This window comes from the organism of the source record quoted next, unplaced genomic scaffold (assembly GCF_019419815.1).
Source record: "Pyrus x bretschneideri cultivar Hongxiangsu unplaced genomic scaffold, Pyrus_bretschneideri_v1 Contig4, whole genome shotgun sequence".
NCBI lineage: Eukaryota > Viridiplantae > Streptophyta > Magnoliopsida > Rosales > Rosaceae > Pyrus > Pyrus x bretschneideri.
The window spans coordinates 3,180,441-3,200,964 of NW_025999723.1; the positions used below are offsets into that span (position 1 = coordinate 3,180,441).

Here is a 20,524-nt window from a genome sequence, read left to right on the forward strand (position 1 = left end):
TTTACTTGATTCCTTCTCCTCACTAAACCTTGAACTCTTTCGGGCTACCTAATTACTTGAGAACCAGACTCGTTAGACCAACTCCAACGGAGGATCAAATCCCAAATGATAGTTGTAACAAAGTGCTCATAAGAATGCAGAAAAGAATTTAACAATATTAAGATCTTATCTTCATTCTTTTATTTTCATCTAATTCATCGAATCAACAATCAACTTATTAAAAGTATAAAGAAGTCTAATCATCTTTGTACCTTCTTTATATTGGAAGCAGTACAACTTTTTCTTCAAGTGTAGTCTGTTATCCACACTCTTCGTGTGTACTTGTCTTCTAATTTTTGTCACGTACTTGTCTTCTAATTTTTGTGACAACAACTTTGCCATTGACTCCTACATCACAAAATACTTCTGAGGTTTTGCAAGTGACAACTGAATTGTAGAGCAAGCTCACAAATCTAATTTTTCTCATTTTGACTTCGAGTCATAACTTCTAACTTATCTCCCAAAGCCACAAGTAGATCTTGTTGAGCCAACACATCCTTAACCTCACATTGCCACATCCCAAAGTTGCTTGTGCCATCAAAATTTTCCACTTCAAACTTTTCATTTTGCACAGTAGTTCTTGCAAACTCTGAGTTGCTTCCAAAATGGTCTTATTTTGTCTGCCATCTTTAACAACTAGAGGGTTCCCAAGAGCTACCAGTGTTCTGATACTAATTGTTATGCAAGAATAGCATCAAACCATTTGGAAACCAACTCAAGATAACCCACAACAATTATACCAAATAAAATGCAAGAATAAAATAGAAAAGACACCAAGATTTAACGAGGTTCCTCAACAGACAGTGTAACTAGATTATGTCCTCGGAGCAGTAGGAGCTCACCAATAGTCCGCTATCAACCAAATGGGAGTATTAATTTACAAAGTGTTTGGCAACCTCACAATTCAAAACCCCAGATACACCCAATAGCTCTCACACACCAAATAAACAAATAGAGAAGGAAATATAATGATTAATTTCCTCTCTATACAAAGCTCATAGCTAATAAAACAACTACGACTTTGATGGACTGATTGCTAACAAAGAGGGGCAGCAGCTCTTCTTCTTCTCTTGGGGGCTGTCGGCTGCTGCTTTCTTTTCGCACAATCTGCTCTAAACAAAGGGGCAGCAGCTGGTGCCAAATAACCCTAATCACGTACCCCAGTTGTGGGCTTTCACAATGAAATGCTCATGTACTGCAAGGACTGAAATGCTCAGATGGAATAAAAAGCATTAACACACACACTGAAAGTAAATCATGCCAAAAGAAAAAGAAAAAAAAACCTCCAGTGCATGAATCACAGTGGAGGTAGCCAAACTACAACAATAGGGCTTCTCACCCTGTGCACTCCATCCTTCCACACCAACCCTCTGCATTCCAGAACTGCCAGCCGATATTTCGTAGTGAAGGTGATCTTATAAGTTAGCTTTTGATTTTCTCTGGTGAAGTCATACGTCAAAACTTTCACATAAGCACCTTTGAACTGCGAAACTATGGCGTGGTAATTCGCAGGGCCAACATTAGTGACAGTTGTATGAAGTGTCAAAACAGAAACATTGGTCTCTGTTTGCAGCTGTGTTTGCCAAAATCATACCAATGGCTCCTGCATCTTTCACCACCTGTCCCTCCAGCACTCTGGGCCTAATACCACTGTCACAGATCACAATCTTCCCGGCAACAACGCTGCAATCCAAAGTTCCTTCCAAACACAAGGAGCTGGGATCAGGGTCAGTTGAATTGTTTCCCACGTACACCATCAACCTCCTCTCTTCATTCAATTCTGAACAATAATATTAATAGATAAAAGAACAACTCCAAATAAGTGAACTGCACTTCAATTCGAAATACGTTTAAGTGAAACTATGGAGTTGATGATGAGGGTGGGTTTGGAGTGTGCTTGCAGCGGATTGAGTCATGGCAACTTATTCATTCGGTAGAATTGTGAGCGACTGTGAGAAACAAACATTGGTTGCTGAGGGGACTTTGAGTATTTGGGGAGGAGTTGGGGAGAGTCGGACAAGCTTTGTTAACATATGTCCTCTACAAATAACTGGAGAAATTGGCTTGACACATGTGTGATTGTGACATATGAAATCTAGTCTGGCTAACTGGTTGAGAAATCCAAACAGACAAAGTCAATAAAGTCAGTTTTATGTGAGCATACAACTAAAACTGGCATCACCATCAATGGTGCACAAAGATTGGTGGAAAAAAAAACGTAATGGGAAGTAATCACAACACAACGTGTACCAAGTAATCTGTCCACAGATGGGGATATTTTGAACAGTTTGAGTTGTTAACTTTCGGTTGTATTTTTTAAAGCAAGGCGGACGTCAACTATGCAATGCTCTGTAAAACTTAAAAGGCTTCATTTTTCTTTGATTTCTTTCAAAGGAAAATTTTTTAACTACCAAATCTACAGATGTATGCAGAATGTGTTGATGATGCATACGACAAGCAATTGAAAATACCGTCATTATACCCCAGTTACGCCAAAAAAGAAATCTAATCTAGACTAATATAGTCATTTACACAATCCAGAGGGCTCATCCACTGTTATTTGCAGATATAGAAGTACTAAGATTAAAGGAAATGCAAAGTACCTTTCACCCAAATTGGAGGAGCACCGGTGGCATTAACAAGTTAGCAACAACCTATGACATTGCAATATCTTCACAGTTTCTGCACGAGCACAAATCAAAAGTATAAGAAATAAAAGCAGCACATAAGCAATTGAACCCGCCAAACCCATACGAAAAGATAGGCAACAATGTACCTCTCCCTGGCGACATAATCACATAAGCAATTGAAAGCCGCCCCACGTGGCATGGAGACCTATTGATTGCTTCAAAACAGAGCTTCGTATCCCACAATCTGCATAGTGACCGATTGGATGCCGATGATGTTTAGGAGTATAGTACACATGTCAAAATGTCGGTATCCCAATTATCAATTTCTACTGCACTATCCCACAAGCGTACTAAATCTTCAAAGGTGACAGGTGATTCAGAAAGATTTGTGCACCCACCGGGATGCACAAGGATTCTGCAGTCTCTCAGATGTAATACCTCAAGCCCCTGAAGCCGTTCAATCGAGGGGGAAAGCTCTTCAATAGATGTTCCATCCAAATGAAGCTCAACTTTTGTACAACCAGAAAGATTAACATTTCTAAGGGATTCAAGTTGACAAATGCTACTTGGAAGGCTCTTAAGTTCCTTACAATCTTCTAGGTCCAAACGATGCAATCCCGTGAGATTAATAATTGACGAGGGCAATTCTTTAATTTTTGACCTGGATAAATTAAGCTCTGATAGTTCCATCATAAGTGAAATGTCTGAAAACATCTCAAGACTCGAGCAGCCAGAAAGATCAAGAGTTTTGAGAGATTTCAAACGAATGGTGCGAGGAAGACTCTTAGGGTGCGTTTGTTGCACCGGACTGTCTTGGACTGGACTAGCTTCAAGGACTAAGCTGGACTGGCTTAGACTAGACTAAGCTGGACTAGCTTAGTGAAGTGTTTGGTGCAGTGTCGGACTAAGTCACATAATATATTTTTTTTGCCATTTTTAATTCACTTTTGGATTAAAAATTAAACAAAAATTAATAATTAAAGGGCAGTGAAGTCTGGAAATGAATGGACCTAAGCAAATTTTCTTTCCCCTTCCTTCCTTTAGCCTTCCTCATTTCTCTTCTCCATCATTTTCTCTCTATCAAATTATGCATTAATCTCTTAATTTTCTTGTTTAATTAAGAGAATTTGTTAGTTAACCATTTGCCAAGCCTTAAGAGATTCCAAAAAGAAAGGCAAGCCTTCCAATAACCAATTAAACCTGCAAATCCCAGAAAAAAAAAAAAAAAAAAACCCAAAAACCCAAAACAAAAAAAATTACTGAGATTGCGAAGCAGTCATGGCGGAGACAACCTGGTCGATGAGGAGGCAAGCCGAAGGCAAAGCCAAAATCAGTAGCTTGAAACCCACGACCATGGCAATAGCGAAGCAGCGAAGGAGAAAAAGATGGTGGAGATGACCCAGTCGACGAGGTCTTCGTCGGAGATGAAGACGTCGACGAGTTCGTCATCAGAGATGAAGCCACACCTTAAGCTTATGCCATCGAAATCGAGGTCGGGGAGGTGAGTCGAGCAGGACGAAGAAGTTTTCGAGGGGTCACGCTAAGAACGGCTAGTGAGGTTGTTAGTGAAAGCGAGTCCTGGCTAATCCCATTAAAACTAGTCCAGCCAGGAAACAAACGCGGGACTGGACTAATCTTTAGTCCAGTCCAGTCCAATGAACTTTAGTGAGGGGAAACAAACACCCCCTTAAGTTCCTTGCAGTCTTTCAGGTTCAAATGACGCAACCCCGTGAGATTATTAATTGACGAGGGTAACTCTTTAATTTTTGACCCGGATAAATGAAGTTCGAATAGTTTGTCTATAACTTCTGAAATCTCTGGAAAGATCTCAAGACTCCGGCAGTCAAAAACACCAAGGGTTTTAAGAGATTTCGTACAAATGTCGCTGGCTATAATCTTAAGTTTCTCGCACCCATCCAGATCCAATAAAACAAGGTTTGTAAGAGTCGAAATAGATGGGTGAACCTCAACTAAACTTCTACAACTTCGAAGAATTAGCTTCTCAAGATTTGGGACCTTTTTGAAGTCAAGGGTTTCTTTAAGGTATAGACAATAACTTAAATCGATGAATTTCAACTTTTCCAGCATCTGTTAGAACATTTAGAAAAACATGCATTACTTAATAAGACATCTCAGAACCCAGACATTTAAAAGAAACATATACATTTAAATGATGATTGTGCGTACCTGGGTTCCATTCCAAAGTCGGTCAATGAGACTATATCGCATGTCAAGGCCAACAAGATTTTTTAACTGAAAGTTGGATGACAAAGACTTAAGGGGGAATCCAAACCAGGTGAGACACCTCAACTCATGAGAAAAAAACCTCAAGTGCCCAATCAGGTGTTGTTTGCAGTAATCATCATTTGAGTAGGGGAACTCATAACTGATCTTGAGAAGTCTTAGTTGAGTCATATTAGCAAAAGCTCGAGCATTTAAGCACACCCAATCTGAGCACGACAAATCCAGGATTATGCTTTTAATTGCTTTTGTAGCCTGTGCAAATCAAAGTAAAGGAAAAAACAGAGAACCTTAGCTCACATTAAGAAATTAATGCTCGTTTCTTAAGGAGCAATTTGATAATCATTTCGTTTTTAGTTTTCAACTTGGTAATTGTTTTCAATTTTCAATTATTAAAAAATGAAAACTAAAAATTGAAAATTGAAAACAAAAATGGTTATTAAACTGGGCCTAAGAAATAGATTTTGATCAAAAGTTGAAGCTTTCTACCAACAATTGCATAAGAAAAATATTTCTCACCGTATTTTGAGTTAGCACATGATGAACATCTTCATAGCTCCACAATCTACTTCGTCTCCCAGGCTCTTTGATAGATTCTTGGCGGACGATTTCCCGGCCCATTTCCTCTAGTGAATCATGCATCTCCAGTTCCCCCTCCCCTGAGACAGTTATGAGCGCCCGATCGATTAGAACTCTTATTCCTGTATGAGGATAGAAACCACAACTGTCCATAATTTCGGTTGCATAGTCTTTCTTCATCCCTTTAAAGAAACATGCAATATCTAGAAAGATGTCCTTCTCTGTGTCATCTAGTCCATCGAAACTTGTTTTAAGCACATCATAAATTCCCCTATGCGGGATTTTCCTTATTTTTTCTAACACATCTTCCCACTCGCGTACAGTTTTGTCATCAAGAAAAGCTCCCAAGACTTTGAGTACTAAAGGCAGACCTTGAGCATATTGTGTGACACGCCTCGAAAGATCATCATAATCTCTGGTGGGTTGGTTTGTTCTAAAGGCGTACTGCCTAAAAAGTTCCAGAGCTCCACAATCACTGATATTCTTGGGCCTATATATCGCATCAGCTCCGCTTAGTAATTGCGCATTCCTTGTTTTTATAATGATTCTACTTCCATCGCCAAAAGAATGCTGCTTTCCGATTAAGGCTTCAATTTGTTCTAATGTGTCTACATCGTCAACAACAAGAAGAACTTTTCTGTGACCAAATCTTTTTAACATCACCAGGAAACCTTTATTCGATATGTCGGAACTCCCCACCTTGTTGCCCGAGATACTTGATAGAAGTTGTGTCTGCATATGGAGTTCACCATGCTTCATAAAACCCTCCTTGACATTTTCAAGAAAGCAACAAGCTTCAAATTGACAAGCAATTTCATCATAAACAGCTCTAGCGATGGTTGTTTTGCCTAAACCACCCATACCCCATATTCCAACAACGCGAACATCACCCAATTCCACGCCAGGAGGATCAAGATGTAATCGTAAATGCATTTCATGCATATGAGAATCCATTTCAACCAATTCATTATCTTTGCTTGAAGTTGATGAGATGTGGATCAATTTCCTATAAACATCTTCTACAATTTCCTCAATAAGCTTTGCATCATCCCTGTCAAATTTTAAGAATATTATAATAGCACCACCAAATAATAATTCATGGGTCATTTTGATAGTTATTTTGTTTTCATTTTTAAAATAAAATAAAAAATCTGACTTTTGATTTTAAAATTTTGGCCATAAATTTTTAGTTTCATTAAAAGTAGTTATCAAATGAGTTTTTCAATTTTTCTTTCATGTTATATAATAGTCTCAAAAATTACGAATTAGATCTTGCATATAGAGATCTAATGGGTCTTTACAATTGTTTTGCATAAAACTTGTATTGAGTATTTCATACCATTGTAGCCCCATCACAAGTTTTCATCTATTAATTTTAAACAACTAAAAATTAAAAATTAAAAACTTGAAACAAAATATTTATCAAATGACGCCATCACGTTACAAAAATTAATAGGAAAGTAAAGCAAATTAGAAATTACTCATAGTTTCGCGAATCCCAGCCGGATAAATTGGTGGCTCGAGTAAGGGCGGACCTCCAGCTCCGCACCTCCTCCATGTTGGCGTTAGAATGGCCTTCATGCTGATCAAAAGCTTCGGCGAAACTTCCTTTGTGTTTACGAATATCGGATGGATCGACTTCGTAGAAAATTGGGACCACAATTTGGTTCTTGTTATCGTTGCATTCCAGAATTTCGACGAGTTCTTTCAAGCACCAAGTGGAAGAAGCATAATTTTGAGAGAAAACTACAATCGAAAGCCTGGACTCTCGAATCGCCGTCAGGAGCTCGGAAAGGCGGTCGCCTTTTCTGAGCTCTTTGGAATCAATGAAGGTGTTGATTGGTTTCTGACGCAGAGCTCTGTAGAGATGGCCGATGAAGATCTTGCGAGTGTCTTCCCCTCTGAAGTTGATGAACACATCGTATTTCCAAGGAAGGCCAGAAGAAGAAGAAGAAGAAGCAGCCATTAATCGATCGCAGGTGGTCAGCGATGATTGAGCTTCGAAGACAAAGAGGAATGTAAGAAACGAAATACTGAATTATGCTTGGGATCCCCGACAATAGTCTGGTAGATTTGAAGTCAATCGTTTTTAAATCTGTCATTACGCAAAAAGGACAAAAGAAAATTATGCTTCATGAGTTTTCACATCTTCTTACAGGAAATTTCAGTGTGAAAGGAAGTTTGACTCAGTGGAAATGTGTGTGGCCCAAAGCCCACGAGCATTCACCTCTTCACTCAAAGGCTTGACTCATTGGAAATGTGTGTGACCATCTTTCAGTGAAAATCTGAAGTCACCAAATCGAAAACGCAAAACGCGGCACCGGTGTACTTGCATTTAGACCTTCAAGGAAATTTCGGTGCGACAGGGATGTGCGTACTTTCGATTTTTTGACCCAATAAAATGCGAAGAAGGGGGTTAAAGTACGATGTTGAATCTACACTTACCTACCCAACAACATCGTTGTAAGCCGGAAATATATCACAATCTTCCTATTCACATGAAAAGTGAGTTGGGATGACCAGAAATATCCTCGGTTAAATGTAAGTATCTCACATGTATCATATCCAACAACCAACGGAACCATATAAAGATCATATATTTAAAAACTATTCATATATTTAAAGATCATACATGAGTAACATATATTTAAAGATCATATATGAGTTACATATATCCAACGGAATCATATGTAAGTTGCATATTCTTTTTCTTCTCCTGCAATAACTTGTACTAGCACATGCAAGAGTTACATACAAGTACAGGAATCATATTCAGAAGAAAAAAAATGAAAAAATTGAACTATGTCAGTAGTCGCAAAGTGATTACTGACTGTCCTAAAGAAAGTCTTCAACCCCGCGTCTTGCTCTTACATCCCGGTATATTGCGAGTGCTTCTTCCATGATCTTAGCTTGAGCCAGCAATTCAGCTCTTATTCCCTGAAAGATAGTCTCTGAGTGCAGAGTCACCATAACCTTGCTCAACTTCTCGGACACAGTTGGACACACTCTGGGATCATATCCAGCTGAAGCAACCAACAGAAGCCCAATGTGATCCGCTTCAATTTCCATCCTGATTAAGTGAAAGAGAGCATGAGCACACGAACATGGAAAACCAAAGAATTGTGTTCAGCATTTTGTCAAGCTGTCAGCTGTTACACAAGCACTATGACGTAATAATCATGAGAAAATAAAATATAAAAAGCAAAACTACACATCCAAGCTTTAATCCAAAGAACTCTCACTTGGTAATCCAAAGCCAATTGATTACAATTCTGTTAGTCCAGAAACACTCAACTTATCTATACACTCAACTTATCCAACTATTTTACAATGTTACGAAAGACTACTACTACTACTTTACAGGTGAAACATGAAAAGGTAGAAAAACAAACATGAATCACTAGATTCACTACAACTGACACACTGAGCAATCTAACAGTAAGTATCAACAAGACCAGTCCAACGGTATCACAGAGCATATAATGGAGCTTTCAGTAAGGTAACAATGGAGGTCACTATCATCTTTTTCGAGGAAGCATCAGTGAACAAAAGCTCTGAAATATGATCCCCACAATACCAAAAGTTTTTGTGATAGGGAGGGTCAAGGGTCTTTGTACTAATACAATTCCCTTCTTTCCAATTGCTGGAACCCAAGCGTTAATGAATGGTTCACTTGAAAAAGCAACCAGAGTAGGACTTCTCACCCTGTGCGCTCCATCCTTCCACACCAACCCTCCAAATTCCGAAACTGCTTGCCGGATTTTCATAACGGAGGTGATCTTATAAGAGAGCTTTTTATTTGTTCTGGTGCAGTTCAGCGACCAGGGCTTGACTTTCACATAAGCACCTTTGAACGGCAAAACTATGGCGTGGTAATTCGAAAACTGCAGGGCCGACATTAGTGACAGTTGTATGAAGTGTCAAAACAGAAATGTTTGTTCTCCATTTGCAGCTGGGCCTAATACCACTGTTGCTTCCCATATACACTATCAACCTCCTCTCTTCATTCAATTCAAAAAAATAATAGATAAGGACAACTCCAAAGAAGTGAACTGCACTACAATTCTGAAAGTAAAAGTGAAACTTTGGAGTTCGTTTTTGGGGGGGGGGGGGGGGGGGGGGGGGGGGTGGGGGGTGGTGTGTGGGTTGGGTTGGTTTGGCGTTTTGGGGTGTGCTCGCAGTGGATTGAGTAGTGGCAACTTATTCGTTCCGTGGAATTGTGAGTGACTGAGAGAGACAGACATTGGTTGCTGAGGGGACTTTGAGTATTTGGGGAGAAGTCGAGGAGAGTCAGGCAAAGCTTTGTTAACATATGTCCTCTACCAATAAATGGAGAAATTGGCCAGACAGAGGTGTGGTGTAATATATGAAATCTAGACTGGCTGAATGGCGAAGAAATCCAATAAGCGAGAAAGGCTGTGTAGCAGCTCTTGTTTGTTGTATTGAATACCATGGTTTCACTCAGCGAGAAAGGCTTTATTTCTCTTTGATTTCCTTCACGGGAAAAGGTGCTTAAAAGTTTATAACTACCTAAGCTACCAATGAATGCAGAGTGTGCTAATGATGCATATGACAAGCAATTGAAAAGCCCATCATTATACCCCACTTATGCTTCAAAAGCAATCTAATCTAGACTAATATAGTCATTTGGACATTAATACAAAATTGGAGGGCTCATTCACTGTAATTTGCAGATACAGAAATGTTAAGATAAGGAAATGCAAACTACCTTTCACCCAAATTGGAGGAGCACCGGTGGCATTAGCAGTGAGAAATGACGTAGCCATATTTTCACAGTTTCTGCACAAGCACAAATCAAATGTATAAGAAAAGCAGCACATAAGCAATTGAACCTGCAAACTCAAACAAAAAGATAGACAGTAAATGTATTCCTATGAAAGAATGAAGTTTTATGAGAACTTTATGCATCCAAATGGCATTTGACGCAGATTGCCAGACGGTGAAAGCAAAATCCAATGTGGGAGAAGGGACAATTACATCATCGTCAATTCCAATAATAGATAAAAGAACAACTCCAAAGAAATGAACTGCACTTTCATTCCAAAAATGTAAAAGTGAAACTAAGGAAAATTTGATAACTTTAATGGTGGGTGTTGTGGTGGTTGATGGTGAGGGTGGGTTTGTGTTGTTGGGGTGTGCTTAGGCCTTGTAGTCATGGCAACATATTCATTCCGTGGAATTGCGCGAGACACACATTGGTTGCTGAGGCGACTTCAAGTATTTTGGGGGGAGGAGTTGAAGAGAGTCAGTCAAGCTTTGTTAACATGTTCCCTACCAATAACTGGAGAAATTGGCTAGACGGATTTGTGAGTGTGACATATGAAATCTAGACCGGCTAACTGGCTAAGAAATCCAGTAAGCGAGAAAGACTAAGTAGCAGCTTTTTTTCTTTGTATTGAATACCATGGTTTCACTCAGCAAGAAAGACTTCAGTTCTCTTTGATTTCCTTCCTTCACAGGAAAAGGTGCTTAAAATTTTATAACTACCTAAGCTACCGATGAATGCAGAGTCTGCTGATGATGCATACTACAAGCAAAAGAAAAATCAGCCATTATACCCCACTTACACCAAAAAAAGGCAATCTAATCTAGGCTAATATAGTCATTTCGACATTAACACAAAGAGGAGTTTTTAACTCTTTTGAGTTTTGAGTTGATTTGTGTATTTTGAGAGCTCTTCTATTTTGGTTTTTGCTTTTTCAGATATTTCTTTCTTCATCGTTCATCCTGTGACTGGTACCTGGTCACTATTTACCTACTCTTATGTGTTGGGCACTTGTTCAGTTGTTTATGATTGTATTAATTTGTGTCTGCTAAGTTAATATACTTTTATCAATTTGTGTTCTTTCTGTCATTGGTCAGTAAACAAATGTGGATTATGGTTCAGGAGTATCATCATGTTCCTAACTTCCTATTAGCGATAACGTCCTTCTCCAGTATATATACAGACACTAGAAATATATAAATCTAACCTGAAACTACCAGAACCATTTGATTCTAGCGTCTACTCTGCAGCCTTAGCTTTAGTTGGTACAAGGGACATCCTTCCGAAGAGGGAGATGAAATCGTTGAGGCTCTTATTTATTCCTCCTCTTGTTGTGCCCTTTTAGAGTGCTAATTCCAGATGATCCAATCTCATACACCTTCCCTGCAAAAGCATATGTGCCAGACTTCAAGATCAAATTTTTCCAACAAAAGAACTTAAGATGAAACTCATTAGCGGAATAAATGGTGCACAAAGGGATTTAAAATCTTGAAATCTGTGTATTTTTGGCAGAGTTTATGTGAGCATGCAACTAAAACTGTCACTACCAATGATGCACAAAGCGTGGCGGAAAAACGTAAAGGGAAGCAATCACAACAAAACATGTGCCATACGGGTACGATTCGAGTTCGCAATTCGGTTCGGGTATGGGATTCGGTAATAACATATAGTATCATTCGCTAGAGAGTAGGCATAGACAGTACGATTTTTAGTTCGATTCGTTTTAAATTCGTTAAAGAATGTAAATTAGTTTGTATATAAAAATATTGATAGTAATACATTTATAATTATATTTTGTAATACTTATTATGAGCAATCATTTTTATTTTGTAGCATTGATGATTTGTAAATAATTATTTGTAGCAATGATTTGTTACATGGGTGGATGCATGCCAAAGAACATGATTAAATGGACCGAACTTATTCATGCGGTGGAATTGTGAGTGACCATGTGAGATGCAGGCATTGGTTGCGGTGGGGACTTTTGAGTATTTGGGGAGAAGTCGAGGAGAGTCAGGCAAAGCTTTGTTAACATATGTCCTCTATCAATAAATGGAGAAATTGGCCAGACAGAGGTGTGGTGTAATATATGAAATCTAGACTGGCTGAATGGCGAAGAAATCCAATAAGCGAGAGAGGTTGTGTTGCAGCTCTTGTTTGTTGTATTGAATACCATGGTTTCACTCAGCGAGAAGGGCTTCATTTCTCTTTGATTTCCTTCACAGGAAAAGGTGCTTAAAACTTTAGAACTACCTAAGCTACTGATGAATGCAGAGTGTGCTGATCATGCATATGACAAGCAATTCAAAAGCCCATCATTATTTATACCCCACTTATGCTTCAAAATTAACCTAATCTAGACTAATATAGTCATTTGGACATTAATACAAATTCAGAGGGCTCATTCACTGTAATTTGCAGATAAAGAAATGTTAAGGAAATGTTAAGTAAGTTGTGAATTTGCTTGATTGTAGTCACGGATAGGATGCAATTCTCAACTAGCATCTTCTAGGCCCAGAAGGGCTAGATAACCGTGATTCACCTCCAATTGTCCCCTTTTTAAAAAAAAAACAAAAATAACAAAAACAAAAACGAAAGTGATTAGAGGAAAAATCCAAATGTGAAGGGATAATTAAAAACAATTATTCAAGATCGGCGGTAAATGATTCAACCATTTACAAGATTCGAACTTAAGACCACGATCTATTAAATCTTGTATTAACTATAAAGCGGTGTTCTAACATAATTCTTAGAAATTTCAAAGAGACATATAGAGGTGGATTATTATTATTATTTTTATTTTATTTGGCAGCACAAGAGAATTTTATTGACCATATTTAGGCTCCACCACTAAAACTATTGCAAAATGCGCATTAGGATTAAAGTTGTAGCATAAAGTAATTACCCTGTGAACTCCGTCCTTCCACGCCAAGCCTCCAAACTGAGTCTGATATGTTGCTGCTGGTTAGATGCTTGTCCCCTGCATGCTACAGAATCACAAGAGCGAGCTTACAAAACTGCAGTTTTTACTGAATAGTTATTGCAAATTGAAAATACAGGTTGGTGCCAGCAAGCAATTACCAATGTAATTTTTGTCGCAACTGCTAGGACTAATAGGAATGAAATTTCCCGGTGATCAACAAGTATGACCATGGCATGCCAGCACGTGAAGAAACTGCTTCTCGGTTAAACGAGATGCTCAGATTTGACATGGTGGAATGGACCATAAAGCACAAGTGTTATTTGGAAAGCCCACGAGCATTCACTATTCGACCATAATTATCTCGTCTTCTCTCAATAATTTCGGATGTGACACGTTTAAGATGACTTTTTCAAACACATTTTTTATGCCTAATTTTTAATACCACCATATCTTATCATGGTAAATCCAAATAACTATATAATAGCAACAAAGCCTCTGGAATATCAAATGCATTACTTTACATAGAAAATTTGTTTATTCAAAAGCATTAATAAAACACATATAGAATCAATTCATGCCAAAAAGAAATTTCAGTGTAAAAGAAATCTGTGCACTTTGGTTTTGACCTAAAAAAATGTGAAGAAAGTGTCAAAGTACTATGTTGAATCTACACTTACCTACCCAACAACTTCATTGTAAACTGGAAATATATCCCGATCTCCCTATTTACATTAAGAGTGAGTTAGGGTGAATAGAAATATTGCCGGTTAAGTGTAAGTATCTCACATATGTACCATATCCAATAACATCATCGGCATAAAACAAGAAATTAATAGTTATTTGGCTTCTAATTTGATGTTGTTGTAGTAACGGTACTACTCTGAAATTTTTGATGTATATGATTTTAGCCACAAAACTACTAGAACTTCACAAATTGCTTGTGAAATAAAAAAATATTGACTAGATTTGAACTTGCATTATCTACCTTTCCACTACACGTATTTGTTTCGCTGGTGTTCTAAGGTTGGAACAAAACTTGAACATCGCAGCAAGAAGCAGAGGAGGCTAATGAGTTATATTTTTAAAATGTCAAATCGGATTAATGGTTTCCGTAGTGATATGGTATTCGAAAGATAGTCCTCATAGTAAAAGAAATAGGATTCAAATTAACTCTCGTGATGAAGACTGTTAGTAAATTTGATTCAAAAGTTAAATTTTCAGTCAAACATCAATTAGATGGAAGGATAAAAAAATAAAAATAAAAATAAAAATTGGGTCCACGTTCTGAAGTCATGTGTTAGCGTGCATCGGAACATTTGTTTATCATCAATATGATATAAACCCAACCGGATTCAAATCCTCTTTGTAAGGATCCTAGAGATCCATTAATTGTGTCTATTCATTCTACATCGGGCGATCACTTTTCTTCAGGTACGTTTAATTTTAAATAAAAAAAAATTAAAATGATTTCTAACCGCACGATGTACAATGAACGGACACGATTTATGGATCCCCGAGATCCTCACAAAGAGGATCCGAAGAGGATCCAAATTCGATATAAACAGGCACCCAAAATAATGGTGGTGGTTGTGTTTAGAGAAGACTAGTCTTCATGCACGTGCTCACGCAAGTGCAGAATATATTTTTTGAATCACGGCGTGCTACGTGAGACTTACACAACGTAGTATTATCCGCGTGTGAAAGACCTTTTTTTTATAACCGGTGAGCATATACATAAAACATTTTTTGAATCACGGCGTGCTACAAACGGCTTAAACGTTTTAAATGTATTATTATACGCATATGAAAGACTTTTTTTATAACTGGCACTACACGCGTGTTAAGATATTTTGAAAATGTTTAAAAATAGAGAAAATAATATTTAATAAGCAACTGATTGAATCACATTATTACTACCTATTCTAAGGTACTTATTTTTAAAATTAAAAAAAAAACACTATACAAAAGTAATTAATTATTAAATATATGATAAAAATACCCTTGCATTATTTGGTTCATTATTTTGAATTGCTTTTGAACTTTTTTGATTAGGAGGCATTTCTGTCCTAAATTTTTTGGTGAAACCGTTGATCCCAAAAGTGCCTCCCGACTTTATATATAAAGATATATGTATAGAAAAATGGCAGCAGTAGTGAAGGGATGATGTTGAAATATCAAAACCCAAGTCAATGGAGCTCCTTCAGTCCATGAAAACAAAAATTTATAATATAATAAGGTTCGCATATGGACTTGAAAAACGACATACCACCGGCAGGGAAGGTGCAGTGAAAGAGAGAGGAAATGAGGAAAGAAGCGAACGCGAAAGGACAAATACTATACAATAAATTATAACAATTACTATGCAACTATTAATAATGCATTATTTTAAGTTGAAATATGGAAGTATACGAGAGAGAGCATGACAACAATCACACAATAAACAAAAGTGATTGAAGAAACAGTTATTCAAGATCTGCATTAAATCATTGAACCATTTTCAAAATTCGAATTTAAAACCACAATCTACTAGATCATTGTATTAAATATTAAGTGATGCTCTAGTATAATTGTTAGGAATTTCAAGGAAGCATATGGGGGACTCTTCTTTTTCTTAATTCGGCAGTACAAGGGAGTTTTATTGCCCCGTTGATTTTGTTTTGTTTATGATTTCATATGAGGATAAATTGGTAAAAAAGAAAAATAAAAGTAAATTCGTATTGTTGGATGATGGGCTTTGGTTGCACTCTCCTTCGGCATGTGTAATTAGTGGGTCGGAAAGTTAGGCCCTGAAGATGATTCATATTACCCCAAAGGTTAATCGTTCGGCCTGCTGTAGGTCAATTTCACAATTAGGGACATTGCGTATGGGAGAAACTTTTGGGTATAAACTTCCGTAGCACGTTACTTGTGCGCCTAAGATACATACACGGGGATATATTGCATTCCAAATAGGCCTGGCAAACGGGTCGTGTTTATCGTGTTCGTATCGTTTTCGTGTAACACCTGTTATCTTAACGGGTCGTGTCGTGTCACACCCGTTATCTTAACGGGTCCTTAACAGGTCGTGTCACTTTACCCAACGGGTAAAGTGACCCAACCCGTTATGACCCATTATGACCCGTTAAGAAAAAAAAATATTTTTTTAAAATTTGCACATACCACACATTGCCACATAAATATTACTTCAAAACATTAAAACATTTCTCATTCAAGTACTATATCTACACTCGAAAATAAAAGCCTAATAAAAAAAATAATACATACACTACTAATATATTACAGATATTAAATGTGCAAGGATAAAGAGTTTTTGTTTTTAAGATTGTAAGTCTTTCTCAAAAGTTTACACCTCCATTTACAAAATCTTCAATTTACATCGATCATCATGAAATTGTATTCAATTTACACCTACATCTATATAATTATTATAGTTTTTACTTTTTAGGGATATAAAATTATTAAATTAATGTATATAATTATTAATATTATAGTTGATTCATACTTTTATTAAGTATATAAATTATAACATAAGATTTTGTGATATCCACATCCACTAGTGTAAATATTTTAAATTGAAGATCAAATTCATTCTTTGCATTCATATAGGGTCAAGGAGTGTAGCTGTAAAAATTCATCAAAATCAGAGTTAAAATAACTGTTAAATCTTGATTTTTCGTTTATAACCGTCGAAAAGCTTTGTCCCGTTACTTGATCTCTGAATGTTTTTTTTTTGTGATTTTTTGCTGATGTGATCTCCAAGCATATACAAACAATTTTGATGGTTTGGATTGTTGAAATTAGTTTTGGAGAATTCATAAAACGATAGATTGACTAACACTTAGAGTTTATTTATACTTTCATTAAGTATAACATAAGATTTTGTGGTATCCACTTGTGTAAATATTTTAAATTGAAGATCGAATTCATTCATTGTATTCATATAGGGTCAAGGAGTGTAGTTATAAAAAATCATCAAAATCGGAGTTAAAATAACCGTTAAATCGTGATTTTTCGTTTATAACCGTTGAAAAGCTTTGTCCCGTTACTTGATCTCTGAATGTTTTTTTTTTGTGATTTTTTGCTGATGTGATCTCCAAGCATATACAAACAATTTTGACGGTTTGGATTGCTGAAATTAGTTTTGGAGAATTCGTAAAACGATAGATTGACTAACACTTAGAGTTTATTTATACTTTCATCAAGTATAACATAAGATTTGTGGTATCCACTTGTGTAAATATTTTAAATTGAAGATCGAATTCATTCATTGTATTCATATAGGGTCAAGGAGTGTAGTTATAAAAAATCATCAAAATCGGAGTTAAAATAACCGTTAAATCGTGATTTTTCGTTTATAACTGTTGAAAAGCTTTGTCCCGTTACTTGATCTCTGAATGTTTTTTTTTGTGATTTTTTGCTGATGTGATCTCCAAGCATATACAAACAATTTTGACGGTTTGGATCGTTGAAATTAGTTTTGGAGAATTTGTATGCCATCAATCAAGTTCCGTGTGTGTGTGTGTGTATATATATATTTATTAAGTAGATTTAAATCTATTTATTTTGTACGTATAAATTATAATTGACTGGTACACGGAATAGTACATACATCACGTGTCACGTGTGTCATTATAAAAATAGTGAGATATGTCATGACAGTCATGTGTGTGATAAAAAGTTAATAACTTAAAAAAAAATAAAAAAATTTCTCACCACTTCTATTAATTTTCATTTTTCCCTCTCTTTTTTGTTTCCTTTTCAACTTTTTCTTATCATTTTCACTTTTCCCTCCAACATCTTTCCCTAATTCCCTCACTTTTTTGTTTCATTTTCAACTTTTCTTAACATTTTCATTTTCCCTCCATTTTTTTTTTCAAAAAGGGCGGCAAGTTGGCAACAGCAAGAAATTGATTATTGAAATTTGAATGGAAATAAATCACATCAAATTTCAATGGATGCAAAATCATGCAATGCATCATGCATATTAAATTATTAATTAATAATTATTATAGTTTTTATAAAATTATATATATATATAATTATTATAGATAGACTTAATATTTTGGGGGTATAATTATTATAGTATATATAATTATTACAATTATTATAAATTTTATAGTTAATTTAATATATATATATTTATTTATTATAATTTTTAGGGGTATAAAATTGTAAAATTAATGTATATAATTATTATAGTATTTTTTTAGGGTTATAAAATTATAAAAATAATATTCTGCTTATCGTGTATCATGTTACCCACGTGTATACCCGAACCAACCTATTATCTTAACAGGTGCTTATCGGATTACCCGATAATGACCCGATTCGTTATAGTGTCGACCTAAACACCTGTTAATTTCGTGTCGTGTCGTGTCGGGTTATCGGGTCGTGTCAGAAATTGCCAGGCCTAATTTCCAAAGCATTGAATCAAGTTTAATTTAAATTATTTTTGTGATTTTTCTTCCTTTTTTTTTTTTTTTTTTGTTCTTTTTATCTTTTTATCTTTTTTTTAGTTTAATGCATTCATAGCGAATGACCCTTTACAATAGTGGTGAAAAAGAGTGAGCTTTTACATGATGGCGTAAGTTTAAACTCCGTTAATGACTAATCTAATATCTAATCTAATAAAATCTATGTTTTGACAAACAAAAAAAAAGTTTGGTGCGTTCACTCTTTCTTTTTCCCACTATTTCTTGAAGATTAATGGCCGGATTATTTGAACTTGGTAATTCCAATGCTTCTGCTTCAAAAGGCGCAGATTGGCGCTATTACAAGCAAGTTGTTAGTCTCGAATGCGAGAATAGCAACACAAAGGATGTGCTCCATATCTGCAGTTCCTGGTCATCCCACCATCTCTTATCCTTAAGGAGTCCATTTTCTAGAGTTCCTGCAAGAACAAGCAAACATGGTGAATGCTTATATATGTAACGCGTTCCGGTAATGATCCATACACACTTATAATTAGGGACGGGGGAGGCACCTCAATTTGTCATGAAACAATATTCAGAAGAAAGTGAATTTGGAAGATGCTCTTGCTCGGTCGACCATGTCTACCACTCAATTCATGAACGAAGCGAAAATGCAGTTGCCAAATCAGCAAACTTCTTTTTGTAATTTGGAGAAGCAAGTTGGCCACATTGCCGTGTATATAACAAGATAGAAGACCCTTATTATTTAAGGAAAACTAATAAAAATAGCTTAAAATTTTTGAGTTTTAACGATAAAGACAACATAAAAGGTAAAGTGAATAGTACATGATTGACTTTTTAGTGTAAAAATATAATTTTTTTTGTTAAAACAAACAATACTGCGAGCTTTTCGTTAAAATTCTCCCTCATTTATTGTATCTAACCGTGAAATGCACAAATTCAAAAAAGCGCCCTCTTTTACGACTGTCTCGAGAAGGGCCATTTATAAATTTCGCAAAGGCCCCAAAATCTCAGATAAGACCTGCTCTCTCTCTCGTTCAAGTCCTCCTTCTCCGCTTTCCCAGTTACTCCCGTCCGCTGTTGGTGGTTGTGCTATCTGCGAAAGCCAAGCTGATTTGTGATGCGCAGTGGCTGACTGTGAATTCAATTCAAGTCCCCGATGAAGCCTATTTTGGGAGAATCATGGTGTTCAGATTTGACATCCATTGCATTAACTGCTCTGCCGAATCGCCATCAAAACCGATCCCCCAGAAACTCCGACGCTGTCGAGTCCGGCACTAACAGGAAGCTTGAGTCGTGGCCGGGAGCGGCGGTGAGGTTGAGGGAGAGGACGTGGAGAGGAAGAGGACGAGGGCGGGTGAATCATGTGAAGTGGTTGGAGTACGGGAGGGATGAAAATCATGTGAAATGTGAAATGGGCAATACCATCAGTCCCGTTTGAACAAAAGTAGGTACCTTTTAATCTCGGAATCAAAAGCGTTCCTACATTCCTCTGATCAGGCAAAAGCATTAAACGATTAAGCAACCCGCACAAAGTATAAATCGGAGACTCATATGCTTTGTTGGAGTTGGAATCAAAAGCGTTTCTGTAGGGAGATGTTGTTGGTATATGGTCCAGCCCATGATGAATGTTCTAGATTATTTTAGTAAGTGAAGTGGCTGGAGCATGCTAGACCATTCTAGCATTTTATTAAGTTGGTGGAAGAAGATAGAGAGTAGTAGCTTCCTTGATTGCAAATGGAAGGATCTAGAAGCTACAATGCCCACCTATAAATAGGTGTGTGGGTGTTGCTACAATAGTATAGAGTAGAAAGGGATCAAGTCCAAAACTAAGAGTTCCACTCCAATAGTGTGAGTTAGAGTGTTCCACTACACATTGTGTGAGTGAAGTTTA

General features: G+C 36.7%; 2 protein-coding genes across 5 annotated transcripts in view; both read right to left on the minus strand.

Annotated features, from left to right (window-relative positions):
* Window positions 1-818: 818 nt before the first annotated feature.
* LOC108868486 (disease resistance protein RPV1-like) lies at window positions 819-7,640 on the minus strand. Of its 2 annotated transcripts, none has more exons than XM_048565214.1 (6): window positions 6,971-7,640; window positions 5,430-6,540; window positions 4,857-5,165; window positions 2,816-4,757; window positions 2,643-2,721; window positions 819-1,819 (listed from the first exon to the last, which is right to left on the minus strand). In XM_048565214.1, exons 1-4 carry the CDS (start codon window positions 7,453-7,455, stop codon window positions 4,332-4,334), a joined length of 2,331 nt encoding a protein of 776 aa, XP_048421171.1. In that variant the 5' UTR covers window positions 7,456-7,640; the 3' UTR covers window positions 819-1,819; window positions 2,643-2,721; window positions 2,816-4,331. The 2 variants fall into 2 exon arrangements, with proteins under 2 accessions (XP_048421171.1, XP_048421172.1); XM_048565215.1 differs by having other exon boundaries at window positions 2,816-2,913; window positions 6,971-7,637.
* LOC103938645 (disease resistance protein RUN1-like) overlaps window positions 819-20,524 on the minus strand; it is a 71,593-nt gene continuing 51,887 nt past the window's right edge. The window contains exons 16-17 of one of the 3 annotated variants that reach the window (XM_048565184.1): window positions 1,379-1,738; window positions 819-1,234 (exon numbers count right to left, since the gene is read on the minus strand). The gene's annotated coding sequence lies outside the window, so the exon portion shown is untranslated. Of the gene's footprint in view, window positions 1,739-20,524 lie in introns of all 3 variants that reach the window. The other 2 variants (XM_048565179.1, XM_048565178.1) reach the window with 2 other exon arrangements.